Source organism: Tachysurus vachellii, chromosome 12 (assembly GCF_030014155.1).
Source record: "Tachysurus vachellii isolate PV-2020 chromosome 12, HZAU_Pvac_v1, whole genome shotgun sequence".
Taxonomy (NCBI): domain Eukaryota; kingdom Metazoa; phylum Chordata; class Actinopteri; order Siluriformes; family Bagridae; genus Tachysurus; species Tachysurus vachellii.
The window spans coordinates 13,326,813-13,340,349 of NC_083471.1; the positions used below are offsets into that span (position 1 = coordinate 13,326,813).

General features: G+C 39.6%; 2 protein-coding genes across 2 annotated transcripts; one reads left to right on the forward strand and one right to left on the reverse strand.

The window, feature by feature from the left end:
* Positions 1-318: 318 nt before the first annotated feature.
* On the forward strand, positions 319-3,783 carry c12h2orf68 (chromosome 12 C2orf68 homolog). The gene is made up of 4 exons (XM_060882942.1): positions 319-506; positions 739-854; positions 1,462-1,601; positions 2,943-3,783. The coding sequence occupies exons 1-4, from the start codon at positions 397-399 to the stop codon at positions 3,063-3,065; spliced, it is 489 nt and encodes a 162-aa protein (XP_060738925.1). The 5' UTR covers positions 319-396; the 3' UTR covers positions 3,066-3,783.
* Positions 3,784-5,155: 1,372 nt separating this feature from the next.
* mat2ab (methionine adenosyltransferase 2Ab) lies at positions 5,156-10,469 on the reverse strand. Its single transcript, XM_060883787.1, has 9 exons — positions 10,240-10,469; positions 9,774-9,851; positions 9,563-9,685; positions 8,992-9,104; positions 8,582-8,725; positions 7,829-8,047; positions 7,074-7,256; positions 6,780-6,913; positions 5,156-5,998 (listed from the first exon to the last, which is right to left on the reverse strand). The coding sequence occupies exons 1-9, from the start codon at positions 10,328-10,330 to the stop codon at positions 5,896-5,898; spliced, it is 1,188 nt and encodes a 395-aa protein (XP_060739770.1). The 5' UTR covers positions 10,331-10,469; the 3' UTR covers positions 5,156-5,895.
* Between the last annotated feature and the right edge of the window lie 3,068 nt (positions 10,470-13,537).

The window sequence follows — 13,537 nt, forward strand, 5'->3', positions numbered from 1 at the left end:
CACAAGGAGGCGGGATTATTTTGAATACGGGTGTGGAATAAACGTTACTCTTGCGTTCAGTTCAAATGCACATGGATTTCCCGGCTACACCAGCAAGACAAAAAAAAGATGGACGATAGTATGCTTACCCGGGGGTTATTGTAAATCTTTCAACTAATATAGGGCTTTTTTTGAGAGTTATACTTTACATAGCTGCTTGAACTGTTAAATCATTTACATAGATAATAAAACAAAAGAAAAAGTGACTTTTAATTACGCTCAATTTTCCCTACAATTCTTGGTGCGTTTTTTTTTCTGTAAAACTCCGGGGGGTTTCACTTGGCCAACACATTAGCAGCTGTCACTGAGGATGCATTGGAGTGTTTTAAGCAGTTTGTGTGTTTGACGCTTTTGGATATGGAAGTTTTGCAAAATGCCGAGGGAGAAACAAATAAGTATAAGCCGGGGGGTCGACTAGACATGAGTCATGGTTTCCTGCACCATATCCGGAGAAATCAGATTGCTAGGTAACTTACGACCTAGTAACGTTAAATAAATAGAATTAGCTAACCGGCTAACATTAGCCTTGTTAAAGAGGTCCATCTTTAGCTATTAGCTGCTTTACAGCCTTTTCACTGTAGATTGTGGCTCTAGTAATAAGTGGGAATACGTTATTCAATTTTAATTCATCATAAATTACATTAATTGTTTTTTTGTTTTGTTTGAATAATCCTCTAATGAGTGTTTGTTATATTGAAGGGATGATTATGACCGGGAGGTTAAACAGGCCAAAGAGCAGCAGAAGCGCAGACACACGGCGGCACCGCGGCGACCCCGCAGACCGGACCGGGAGGTTTATCATCCCCGCCATCGCAGTAACATCCTCACTTACTTATTAGTCCCTAATAAACACTCATTCAGCTGCCACTCGATTACACCGCATGCTTTGTGTGATTACAGTTACTGTAGCCCTGTGTTTATGTGCACAGCCGGTCAGCGCTTCTCCCTGATTACTTTTCCATCTGCAGTCACTTTAACTTGAGCTGTGTACAACAAGCATCAGGTTCCGAGCAAATGTAATGTTATATCTATCACAGCAATGCTGCGTTCACGCGTACAGCGATTTGTGTGGCTGTTCTGTCCTGGTTGCTATAGTAACAACGTTTACCAGAGGATGGCGAGTTTTATCAGCAAATGTTGTCACGTCACTGGACACAAAGTCACCAAGGCTGTCGCTGATGTCACAGGAAATCTTTCTCAGCTCTCAGTAAAAGTAAATGAATTCCCGTGGCTTTATGGCAGCGAGCCACTGTACGTGTTAATGAAGCACTAGATACTGTTACTGTGGCTGGTTTGTCCATTAACTGCTTCACTGCTTTCAGCCACCGCAGAAGAGAACTATATTATACATTTAGGAACAGGTGTTTTGGGGAGGTTAACTTTAATATGATCACGTTTGTCTGTGTGAACTCTGGGCTGCAGGTGAATCTGAGGCTGGTGCAGAGGTGGAGGAGTGGAACGAGAGCGGCTCGAGCACGGAGCAGGAGAACACGGGTACCGAACTCTTCTGGCTCGACTACCAGGCTGACAGCGGACATGTTACTTCGTTCCTCGTCTATAAGGCACGTGTTCTAAGTCATGTAGTGCACACCATGAGAGTAGGGATGGAGCAAGAACACAGTGAATCCTTATTGCATCCTGAACCCTTATCCAGAGTGACTTCCATTTAATTTTATACACCTGAGCAATTGAGGGTTAAGGGCCTTGCTCAGGGGCCCAATAGTGGTACCTTAGTGGACCTGGGACTTGAACTCATGACCTTCCGATCTTTAGGGTTTTTTTGCTGCTTGAGCTAAACATTACATAGATAAATTAGCTCAGATGTTGATTGAATGCATGAATGAAAGGCTTTCATGGTTTGTAGAACCACCCGCTGTAATATTCAGTATTTTGGCCTATTGTAGGAGGAAAAAACTTGCACTCGGTGTTCCACTTTACCCGAACATAGTCAGATCAGTGACGGGGCTGTTATACAGGTATCATGCATGTCTCAATCATCACACACTGCAACAGAAAAACAGAGAAAATGTGAAAATAGTTGTAGTGAGTTGTAAGTGTTAAATGTCAATGTTGGGAATGGTATTTTTAAAATTAATCATTTCATTGATGATTACATTTCATTACTACACACTTGCTTATGTTTTGAGGTGAGATTTATGAATTGCTAAAGCATTCACTCAGCTTTAGTGACAGTTTATTCACTTATCGCATTCACATTATCGATTTATTTTGTTTTAAATCCCCAAACCGTTCAATAGGTTTGCTTTAAGAATCTGTTTGTTGGCTATCATTTGTCTTTTTGACATTCATGATAAGGGCAAACAAAATCCCAAATTAATTTTTTAAGGAAAAGCTGCAGAGTGGAATTTTGTTTAAAAGCTTAATGTGACATGGTAACACTCATATCAACTAGTCTTCGATCCCTGAACAGGAAACCTGCTCAGGTTAGTGAATTTAACAATAACATTCACATGCAAGACACAACTTGTCCTCGTTCCCTGTGGAGCAGAGGTTTTTGGTCCGGACAGTCACACTTGTATATATGGGTGTTGTCCTGCTTTTTTTCTGTAATAATAACTAACCTTTTTCTGTGAAGGAAAATGGCATTCTGAAGAACATTCTGGAGATCAGACTCTGAGTCTGATGTTCCAGTTCATCCTAAAGGTGTTCAGAGTCAGGGCTCTGTACAGGACTCTCGAGGTTCTTTCTGTTCTCCGTTGTCTCTGTGGAGCTTTATGCACAGCTGCATTGTCATACTAGTGTCAGCCTGTTTGTACCAGTCAAGAGAAATAGTAGCTCTACAGCATACAATGATATTCTGTAAAATTGTGTCCCTTAATGTCAAGAACCATGTTTAGTGTAATACGATAATAAATGTTTTATTTGCTGATTTTATACCACAGGAGGATGAGCCTGAAAGTGTAGTAGAGCGAGTGGAGCAGAAGAATGTTCTGGATGCTGCTATTAAGGCGGCGCTGTTAGCGCGAATCACCCAAGAAATGGATAAGCGGCGAGATAAACGCTGAAGTTCGGAAAAGAAACCGATGATGGATGACCTCATACAACGATAATGACTGTTGTAATATGTGATACACACATATACACACACATAATCTACAAGAGCACGGAACGCATCAGTGCAGATGTTCTTCCATTATGTGCACAGAAATGAAGAGACGCTTTCTACAATACAGAAATATTCTCATCAGATGTTTTTATCTGCTTGTGAGGATGGCAGAGGAGATGGGATGTTCGCAGGAAGCAGAATGAACTATCAGATCTCATCCGTTTACATCCAGAGTTTCATCTCGTGCAGTTTTCCATGTTGTTTGAAGATCTGTTGTATAAAATATTATGCAGTCTATTAGTGGCAGAACATGTCAGAAACGAATAGTTAGTTCGACCCGCTACGTCATCTTGTGCTTTCTTTTATTAGCGAAAACATCTCTATATATATATAAAACCAACAGTGTGGTTCAGGTTGAAGATGTGTAGATCAAGTGAACTGAACAGGTGTCCTAATGTTTTATTTATGATGGTCCTATACTTTTTTTTTCAAAAAAAGAAGCCTTTTTTTGAGGTCTTACAGATTTCTTTTCACCAAGAATGATTTAGAACATTGAACTGTACAGCATTTTATTTATGTTCTTCAGCTACATTTCTTTGGGTTGTTAAAGAGATTTTTTTATTCTTGTAAATGTGTTTTCTGTGTTGAAGCATATAAAGAATGCCCACACCGCAGACTCCAGTGAAACACTTTAAACTTTTGTCTCTTTTAAAATTTAAAAGATCTTTAAAATTTTGATCTGCATTTGAGGCTGAAATCAGTTTGCAACTCCTGCTCCAGAGGGCAGTATTTACTAGATCCTACTAGATTTACTCTACAGTCACGCACCAGCTCGTTCCTGTCTCAGGGTCTCTACAGTGCAGGTTTCATCTCCATCTGTCTCTCACACATCATGTAAGACCTGGTCATTAGCTGGTCAGGTGAATCTGATCCTTTCCTGAGGAGGACAGTCTGATCTACAGTCATGTTTAGAGAATGAGGTCTGGGATTCATACAAACGTGTAATGTGACAGTTTCATCTCTCAGGACCGAGTAATTCTTTAGAATATAGTGGATTAAATGCAGTGATGTGACGTTAACAACAAGAGCCAACAACAAGAGACTTGTTTAAATCTGTAGTCATGAAATAGTATTCTGCTCCCTTACACAGAACACACTCCAACCGTGGAAACTTCCAGTAACTAACAGACTGTAGACTTCCAAGGTGAGACAAGGACACAGGTGAAAGTATAAGAACCAATGGACTTTAATGTCTATAACAAACTCTGTTCTAATAGGTATTAAACATTTATTCAGATCTTTTACAGTTCCAAAGACTTTATTTTTGCCGCACATTACAGTGGGGTTCTTTTCTTCACATATTCCAGCTTTTTATAGGAAGTTGGAGTCAAAGCACTGAGCAGCTTGATATTATTGCTTGAACCCTGATGTTCCAATCAATAACCTAGGGCCTTAACTACCGGAGAGATTTTTTTGAACCTTCATGGTATTACTAATGATATAAACTGGTTCCTACTGTTCCAGTGTATAAGCCTTTCATGACCTGCTCATGTACCTTTTACTGTATGACGTAAAGACAGAAGCAGCTGATGGCCGGGTTTCATTCCAGCAATTAATAGCTGTGACCCTTTTCACAAGTTACTTGAGCTCCCAGGATATTTATAGCAGTAGTTCTGAACAGCATTTTAATATGATGCCTTCTTTCAGCAGGAATCAGTGCATAAGCTAGTAGAAGTACAATCTGTTTGTTATGCTGAACAGACTGGTTTGAAAGGACATAATGGACAGTCTTATACATACATATATACACACACACACACACACCTGTAAGGCTCAAAGGTAAGTCACATGACAAACCAGATCTGGCTCTTGGAAAGGGCTCTTGTGTAGACACACACAGAGTAACCTTTTTAGAACAAATCTGAGACAATGAATAATTGTAAATCCCACAAATAAACCATAACATATGTAGATGATCTTTTACATTTCTTATAGATGAGAGCCACTAACAGGAATTAAGCTGAAACGTATAAATAACAGTGACAACTATTGAGGGAATGCAAAATGCGTTTTATTTTTAAATGACATAAATAAAGACTTAATGTAAAAGCCGTCGGAGACAGAGAGAGAATGTAAACAAGGCTAGTTTCTCTGTAAAACACTAGCCACATTTTTCAGTCCCAACAAGGCAAAGTAAGCAGAAAGTGAACATGACTGAGAAAATGCCTATTAAAATTAAAAAGGTGGTTATTTCCCTTTTCCATCAGCACCAGGTTTTTTACATTTAATGATTAAGAAAAAAACAAAATGAGGCATAAAATCAGAACATAAGAATAAGAGAGCTATGATATTTGGTTGAGTGTGTTTCCCCAAAGCTAAGATTATCTGATGGTCTTGACATTGTAGGGACGTTTGTCTACGCCCACAAGGAAGACCTTAAATGTAGGCATAGAAAGAACTAGCTGTTTCAGTAATTCATTATGATATCAATAGAAATATCCTCTCACACACACACACAGGAATAACTTGAGTGTATGATGTCTTTAAGAGAAATTAAAAAAAAAAATAAGACTTAGGAATGAGGATTAAGGTCATGACTTTTAAAAGAAATATAAATCATTTCGCTTTGTGTTGGTAGAGTTGCCTTTTGAACAAATGGTTATTAATTACAATCTGAACGTTTGTGTCGGATGAAGCTTGTCTAAAACTCCACCCCTCTCTTGCAGCCTTGCACACTTCTCTGTAGTTTACGTCAGCAGGCCATGGGGGGGGAGGAGTTTGACAGCAGTTTAGTACTGGAGCTTTTTGGGAATCTCCCATGGGAAGGAGTCGCGTCCGAAGTGGCCGTATGCAGCTGTCCTTTGATAAATGGGCTTCTTCAGCTGCAGATCCCTGAAAAACACAGAACTGTGGTGTTAGCAATCTCACACACACAGAGAGAGAGAGAGAGAAGTACAGATAAGACATTTGTACTACAAAAGAAAAAGAATGTGATTTGAAAACATACATTGAGCCTTTTTCAGTATTAAATCTTTATGAATTTATGATGAACTGAGTTTAGTTCAATATGCTACATATTACTTTAGTGATTATTACTAGCGCAGTATCTCAAGTCACACATACTTCTAATCTGTTAACAAGTACTAATCTGAGCCAGGTTTCTAAACACTCCTTATATTCAGGAGTATTATTACACAGTTTTCCATGTGAAACACAGCCCATTACAACAATCATGAAGATAGTGATCATCATCATCATATCAATATAAACTTGGAATCCAACAGACAGGGCCGTATTTGGTTCGGATGTAGCGTCTAGTGGATATTGCTCATGTTCCTGCTATATATAATCTTTGCAGTCGAGCGAGTGGATATTTCCGCCACTCATGCAAAAACCACACAGCAAATGTAAACCAGGCTCACGTGTTTGTGTATCACGTCACATCACATGACGCGAAGACTGATTTACAACACCTCTCACTGGAATGGTTCATCAGTAACAGGGCTATCCTTTAGTTTTTAGTCAGGTTCGTTACACATACAGGCTACTAAACTGTAGATCCAAATAAAAGGAATAGAAGTCGAAAGTGTAAATATATACAGTGCTCGATAGGAAGTAAAAGCCATTAAACCACTGCAAAGTTTCTGGGTGAATGGAGAACAAATTCTTTTACCTCACAATGACTCCTGGACGAAGGTCGAAGTTCTTCTTTACAATCTCCAGCAGTTCCCTTTCGCTCTTCTTCGACGTGCCATAGTGGAAAATGGAGATGGACAGAGGATGAGCTACTCCGATTGCATAAGATACCTGCAAGACATCAGCAAACAAATCGATCTTTAGTGCTCATTTATTACAAATACGGTCCTAAGTGCTGAATCTATCGTTCTTTATTCCTGGACCCAGTCATTTCTCCCCTTAGCGTCATACTTTAGCCCTGTTATACGTGAATGTGAATGCTTTTCCTCACCTGTACAAGGACACGCCTGCAGAGTTCTGCTTTGACCAGAGACTTGGCCACCCAGCGGGCAGCGTAGGCGGCAGAGCGGTCAACTTTTGTGTAATCCTTCCCAGAGAAAGCTCCTCCGCCGTGTGCACCCCAACCTCCATACGTGTCTACAATTATCTTACGACCTGTTAACCCGGCATCGCCCTGTTGATGTAATCAGAGGGAAATTATAGATTTTCAATATACGTCTTTGGTCAATGCAGCAAAGAGCAAGTTCAAAGAGCAAAACTACAGCTAGGACAGATTTTCTAGCAAATACAAAAGATGATCAAGATTATGTTCTTGCAAAGTAATAAGAAAAAATATATAGTATTTATAACAGAAAAATTAGCATTTTATCCGTTTTAAAGGCCATAGAACACAATGGTCAGGGACAAAAAACAAAAAACATTAAATGTACATGATCATATTGCTAAAAGAAGAAATTCAAACTTTAGTTATTTGGTAAATACTCACTGTCCACTTTATTAGGAACACCTGAAAGACCCAGAAAAATTTCCCAGGAAATTTAAACTAGTCAGAGCAGCTAATCTGGTACAGACAAGCAAAGATCATTCTGATGCTCGATGTGAACGTTGTCTGATGCTCTAGAGCTGCATCTGCTCCATGATTGGCTGATTCAGACAACGGTTCCTAATAAAGTGTACAGTAAGAGTGTATCCCAGTTCTAAACAAAGCAAGTAACAAAAGTCTTAAAGACTGTACACAAAAATCACCTGTGGTCCGCCGATAACGAAGCGCCCGCTGGGCTGCAGGTGGTAAATGGTGTCGTCATCCAGGTAAACGCAAGGCACCACTGCTTTAACCACCTTCTCCTTCAGAGCATCACGCATCTCATCAAGGCAGATGTCTTCATCGTGCTGCACAGAGATCACTATAGTGTGCACACGCACCGGGAGCATTGCACCGTGGTCCTGTCTGTACTGCACGGTCACCTGAGAACAGAACGGAGCATTTCAAACACTTTAGATTGAAGGAAGATTTTAAGAGCTGGTTTAGAAGCAGAATCCACACCCAAGTCTTCTGAACTTCAAGATCAACTGAGTAAAACAGGCGGAATCAGGAAGGAAAACCTGCAGCCACACCAGCTCTCTGTGCTGAGATTTAACTCTCAAATTTTACCAATTAAAGAGAAAATATGCGGGCGCCATAATCATGAAGCATTTTCCAATCAGGGTTTGGCCCCACATTTTCTTTCCTTGGTTAGAACTACTGTCTGATCGTCTTCCCATCTTCATCCCAGTAGGCTTGGTATCTTCTGGGATGTCTCCAAAAAATCCATGCACTGAGCACAAGGCCCTGTCAACGAGGAAGAAATGCCATGTTCTTCACACTCACCAGAACTCAACCCAACTGAACACCTCAAAGTTTCGATCACGCTCTTCACTGCCATCCTCAAAACATCAGCTGAGGGAAAATCTTTAAAGAAATTAGAAAATTGAGGCACAAAAGGTTCGAGTGGCACTCACCTGGGTTTTGGAGTCCGGGCGGAGCCAGGGCAGGACACCATTGCGACGCAGTTCAGCCATTTTGGCATTCAGCTTATGGGCCAGCATGATGGTGAGGGGCATGCACTCTTCTGTTTCATCTGTAGCATAGCCAAACATCAGTCCCTGAAAAACAGCACAGAATTATTTTAATATTTCCCAAGTGCATGAAACATTAAGATGAAATATGATTCTGGTCCCACGTTCACAGAAACCTTTAAAATTACAAAGGGTGTGATCCTGTTATAACAAGGCAAGACCTCATCTCGATTTAAGCCCTTAAATGTTCAATTATAGGATCTGCTGTTCATGCTGTACTCCTGAAATATAGGAATCATGTGTCATGTTAAAATGATCCGGTGCTTGGGATCCTGCCATATTCTATAACTGACCTGGTCTCCTGCGCCAACATCCTCCTCGTTACGGTCCAAGTGAACTCCCTGAGCAATGTCCGGAGATTGCTGCTCCAAAGCCACCAACACGTTGCAGGTCTTATAATCAAAGCCTAAGAAGAAAGAGAAAAATATTGATATGGCCAGGACTCATTAAAAAAATAAATAAATAAAAAATAAAAAAAGAGAAAACCTTTGAGGGGGAAAATAAATTTTTTTTTTCATACGTATATATGCAGTGTGCCCTCTTGATGCTAACTGTGCTCTTCTTAAGCCAAGACAAACCATTTAATAGAATATTTCAGCAATTTCTATAACATCATTACCCACTGTGACTACAGTGTTATAAAGCACATACAGCTCTAATCTGTGACTATGTGAAGACACGTACGCTTGCTTGCGTGCGTGGTGTGTGTGTTTGGTTGGTTGGTTAAAAGGTATTGCACAGGGGATTAATTCCTGCCTCGTTTCTCAGTGTAATACTGACAACTACAGAAGGAACGATACAAACGAATGATATCAGGTTATGTAGATGCATGGTGAAGTCCAGTCCCACTCCTGAGACACAAACCTTTTGAGGAGTCGTCATAGCCGATGTGTTTCACAGTGTCTCGGACGATCTTCTGGTAGTCCACGTTGGCACGAGACGTCACTTCTCCTGCCAGTAAGATCATTCCAGTCTTGGCTACTGTTTCTGAAACAGGACACAAAGGTATAAGTAGATGTTTAGTCAGACTTTACAGAGTCTTTACATTACAGGCTTCTATGTAATATTTATTTACCACAAGCCACTTTGGCATCAGGGTCTTGCTTCAGATGGGCGTCAAGAACAGCATCACTAATCTGGTCACAGATCTTATCTGTTAAACAGAAGAAAAACAGATGAAATCATTTATTTTAATACATTTATTACGAGTTAATAGAAAGTTATCCAAAGTAAACCTGGACTTTAACCAGTTGGATGTATTTTCAGGCCTAAATGCTCTATATGCACCAAAAATAAACGTCCACTTAGTAACGTATGTCTGTATATTTGCACTTTTCTCTAGTTATTTGTATGAATGCTAACAGCATGTGATGTCCACACGTTATATGTAATTTATATATACACATATAGAGAAACACGAGCGCGAACAATAAACTCAACACACTAACGGTGTTTAAATGTGTTTGTGTTTAAATCTAGATCACAGGAGCTTGTTAGCTTTCCGGCTCTGCACAACGTGGCTCAGTGACACGGTCATTTACCCGGATGTCCCTCTCCCACCGACTCGGAGGTGAATAAGAAGCAGTCTTCATCAATGAAGCCGTTGTGATAACCGTTCATTTCTCCGTTCATGTCTGGTCGCCAAAGTTAGTAGCCTAGGAAACCGCTCGTGCTACCGATGATTACCGCGATGCTCCGGCCTCGTGCAGCCCCGCGTGCTCCTGCCGCAAGCTTTTACATCCCGGTCTCTCCTGACGTCACAGATGCTACACCCACTGCTAATAATGGCGCCGAGAAGCTAAACCACGTGTGTGATGAAGCAACGGTCCATTTCTTCACTGTGCACACTAGCGGCCCCTACTGGTTAAAAGAATGACATCATGTGTAGCACGTGACACTAAATACTAAAATACCGCAGTGTTTATTTAAGCTGTCAGGTACTGAGGAGCTCCGCCATCTTATAACAAATAACACTTTTAACACATCAGAATCAGGTTTATTGGCCAAGTGTGTTGACACACACAAGGAATTTGGTTCCAGCTGTTTGTGACTCTCAAAAGTACATAAATATATATATATATATATATAAAAATAACATTATACAATACAAGACAATATAGACAGTATGAGTATTAAATATAAATACAGAATATATGACAGATCAGTAATGTACATAAAGTCTGAGAGTGCATGGTAGTGCAAATACTATGCTTTTTGTACAATATGCAGCAGCAGTAGTGTGTAATATATACAGATGATGTGATGACTGACAGTTCTGATAATGCAGTACTTATAGATATGAAGCAGGGACTATAATTATGGTGGGTTGTTAATCAGGGTGATAAGGGGCCTGAGGAAAGAAACTGTTCCTGTGTCTGGCAGTTTTAGAAAGCAAAGTTCTGTAGCGCCCGCCAGAAGGGAGAAGCTGAAAGAGGTTGTGTCCAGGGTGTGAAGGGTCAGTGGTGATTTTTCCTGCCCGGTTTCATGTTCTTGTATGGTACAAGTTGGTACAACTTTTTGATGAGTTTATGCTGCACTCCCATTTCAGGTCTTGGGAAATGGCAGTGCCCAGAAACTTGAAGGCCTCCACAGATGACACAGGGCTGTTGGATATTGTGCACATAACTAGAAGAGCAGTTTTACACTGTGAACTGTGTGTGTGTGCATAGGCACCCTTTAAATCCTGTATGCTGTGAGGAGAAGCCTCCATGTATCAGACATGTTTGTCCAGCACATCCCACAGAAGCTTAATCAGATTGAGATCTGTGAAATTTAGAGGACAAGTCAACACCTTGAACTTCTTGTTTCTCAAACCAGTTCTGAACAACCTTTGCAGTGTGGCGGAAAGCATTATCCTACTGAAAGAGAACACTGACATTAGGGAACACTATTGCCATGATGTAGTGGTTTCCAACAATGTTTTGGTGGGTGTTACATGTCAAAGTAACATCGATGTGAATGCAGGACTCAGGGCTTCCCGGAAAATCATTGCCCAGAGCATCACAATGCTTCCGAAGCAAGCCAACCATCTACATGCTGTAAAAGAAAATGATGTAAATATGCACACTTCTCAAAATATTCCCTCAATGGGGAATAATGTTGTTTTCATCTTATAACAGCACTCCAAAACTATACAATCATTAAAACAGTTCACAACTTGTATGTAGTGTTGTTAGACATACAAGAGGTTGTGACCTGATTTTCAACCAGGAAAAAAAAAACAAAGAATGGATTTCCTACTCAGATACTCAAGGTTGTCTCTCCAGCTCTAAGTTCAGCAAGTGAGAAAGAAAATGGTTGCTCACAGCATCAACAGTAAAGAAAGTAGCATAACAAAGTCGCATGTCCAATCTAGAACTTTACCTTTGAGAAGGAAAATATGCATCACATGCTTTGGAGCAGCATTGCTGTAAAATTCTCTAACTCTAAGACAGTCTGTAATGCCCCAAGATTTGGAGGAACAAACTCTTTAAAAAAAAAAAAAAACAAATTTTGCATTATTCCTCTCAAATTTTCAAATATACAGTTTATATGTTATATGTACAATTTTTTATATTTCTCTAAAGCTGCTTTCTACTGTAAAATGCAGTATACTACCAAAGTGTGTGTATGTGTGTGTGAGGGTTTGTGATATCCACTGCTATAATAAAATAAAAAAGAAATTTGTGGACCCCTTGGCAACGCTTCCCTGACTCCTGTAGTCCCAGCTCACACGTTGACAGCCGTGAGCCTAAATAATCATTTCTGCTCCAGTGTGCAAATAGGATTAAAAAAGTCTCAGGTAAAAAGGCCAGGTTATGTTCTGAGCTTTTGATTAAATTGCTGAATAGATCACTTTGCTAAGAGATGGGAAAACTCATCTTCAGCCCTGAAGGTTTTCATGTTCCACATTATTCCTGAAATGATCTGCTGTAGGGATGCTGCTGTATGCCTGGATCAAACATTTCATGTAACTCCCAGCAAATAGAATGGTGCTGTATTTGTAGATAAAATAGTGCTCAAGGAAAAACAGCTGCCCTATAATATAATCTCTTTCTTATCTGTGCCCTGTATGCACGCAAGCTGTGATCCACAAGATAGCTGTTATTCAATCGACTTTGTCTACCTTTGTCCAACTCACACCATCCATAGCAAAAAGATAAGTCTGTTTGCTCTCGACACGTGTTTAAATGTGAGGTAATGTTGCACCATGTTATAAGATATGCTATATAAGCTTGAACTACATTGTATTACTTTATAAAACTTTATACCCTTTGTATTTCCTCAGTACAGAGTAGATTTTTGTATCAAGAGCCTGTAACATATGTAACTCAAGCTTACTATTTAAGCAGAAAAAAGTCATAACAATCTTGCCATTATATTTAAGCAAATGTCTTTTCAATGTCAAACTACATCACATCAGAAGCCCAATCTGTTGGTCAAGACCCGGGTTTTTCCATGATTAAGTCATTTGCTTTTGATGATTCAAATTCTTCTTCTTCTACTTTCAGCTTAATAGATTTTTTTTTTGTAAAACATGCAATATGTTTATTAATCAGAAAAAAATCTCTGTGGAAATAAAATCAGTAAAGATATAGTATGAATGTATGAAGATACCCCTGAACAGTACTTTTTATTTCTTACACTTTAATTTTTCTGTAGTGTACATGTCCTTTATAGTAGGCAGTGAAAACATTTTGCAGTTAACTGAAAATTCAATTACATTTTAGTTTATTGGTATAGCACTTTTAACAATGGAGCATCAAGGTGATTACTGAATTCATGATAGTTTTAACTTGAAGTCTATTTTGTTCAAATTATCAACTGTTTAGTGATAGAGACTTGAAAACAAAACTGATA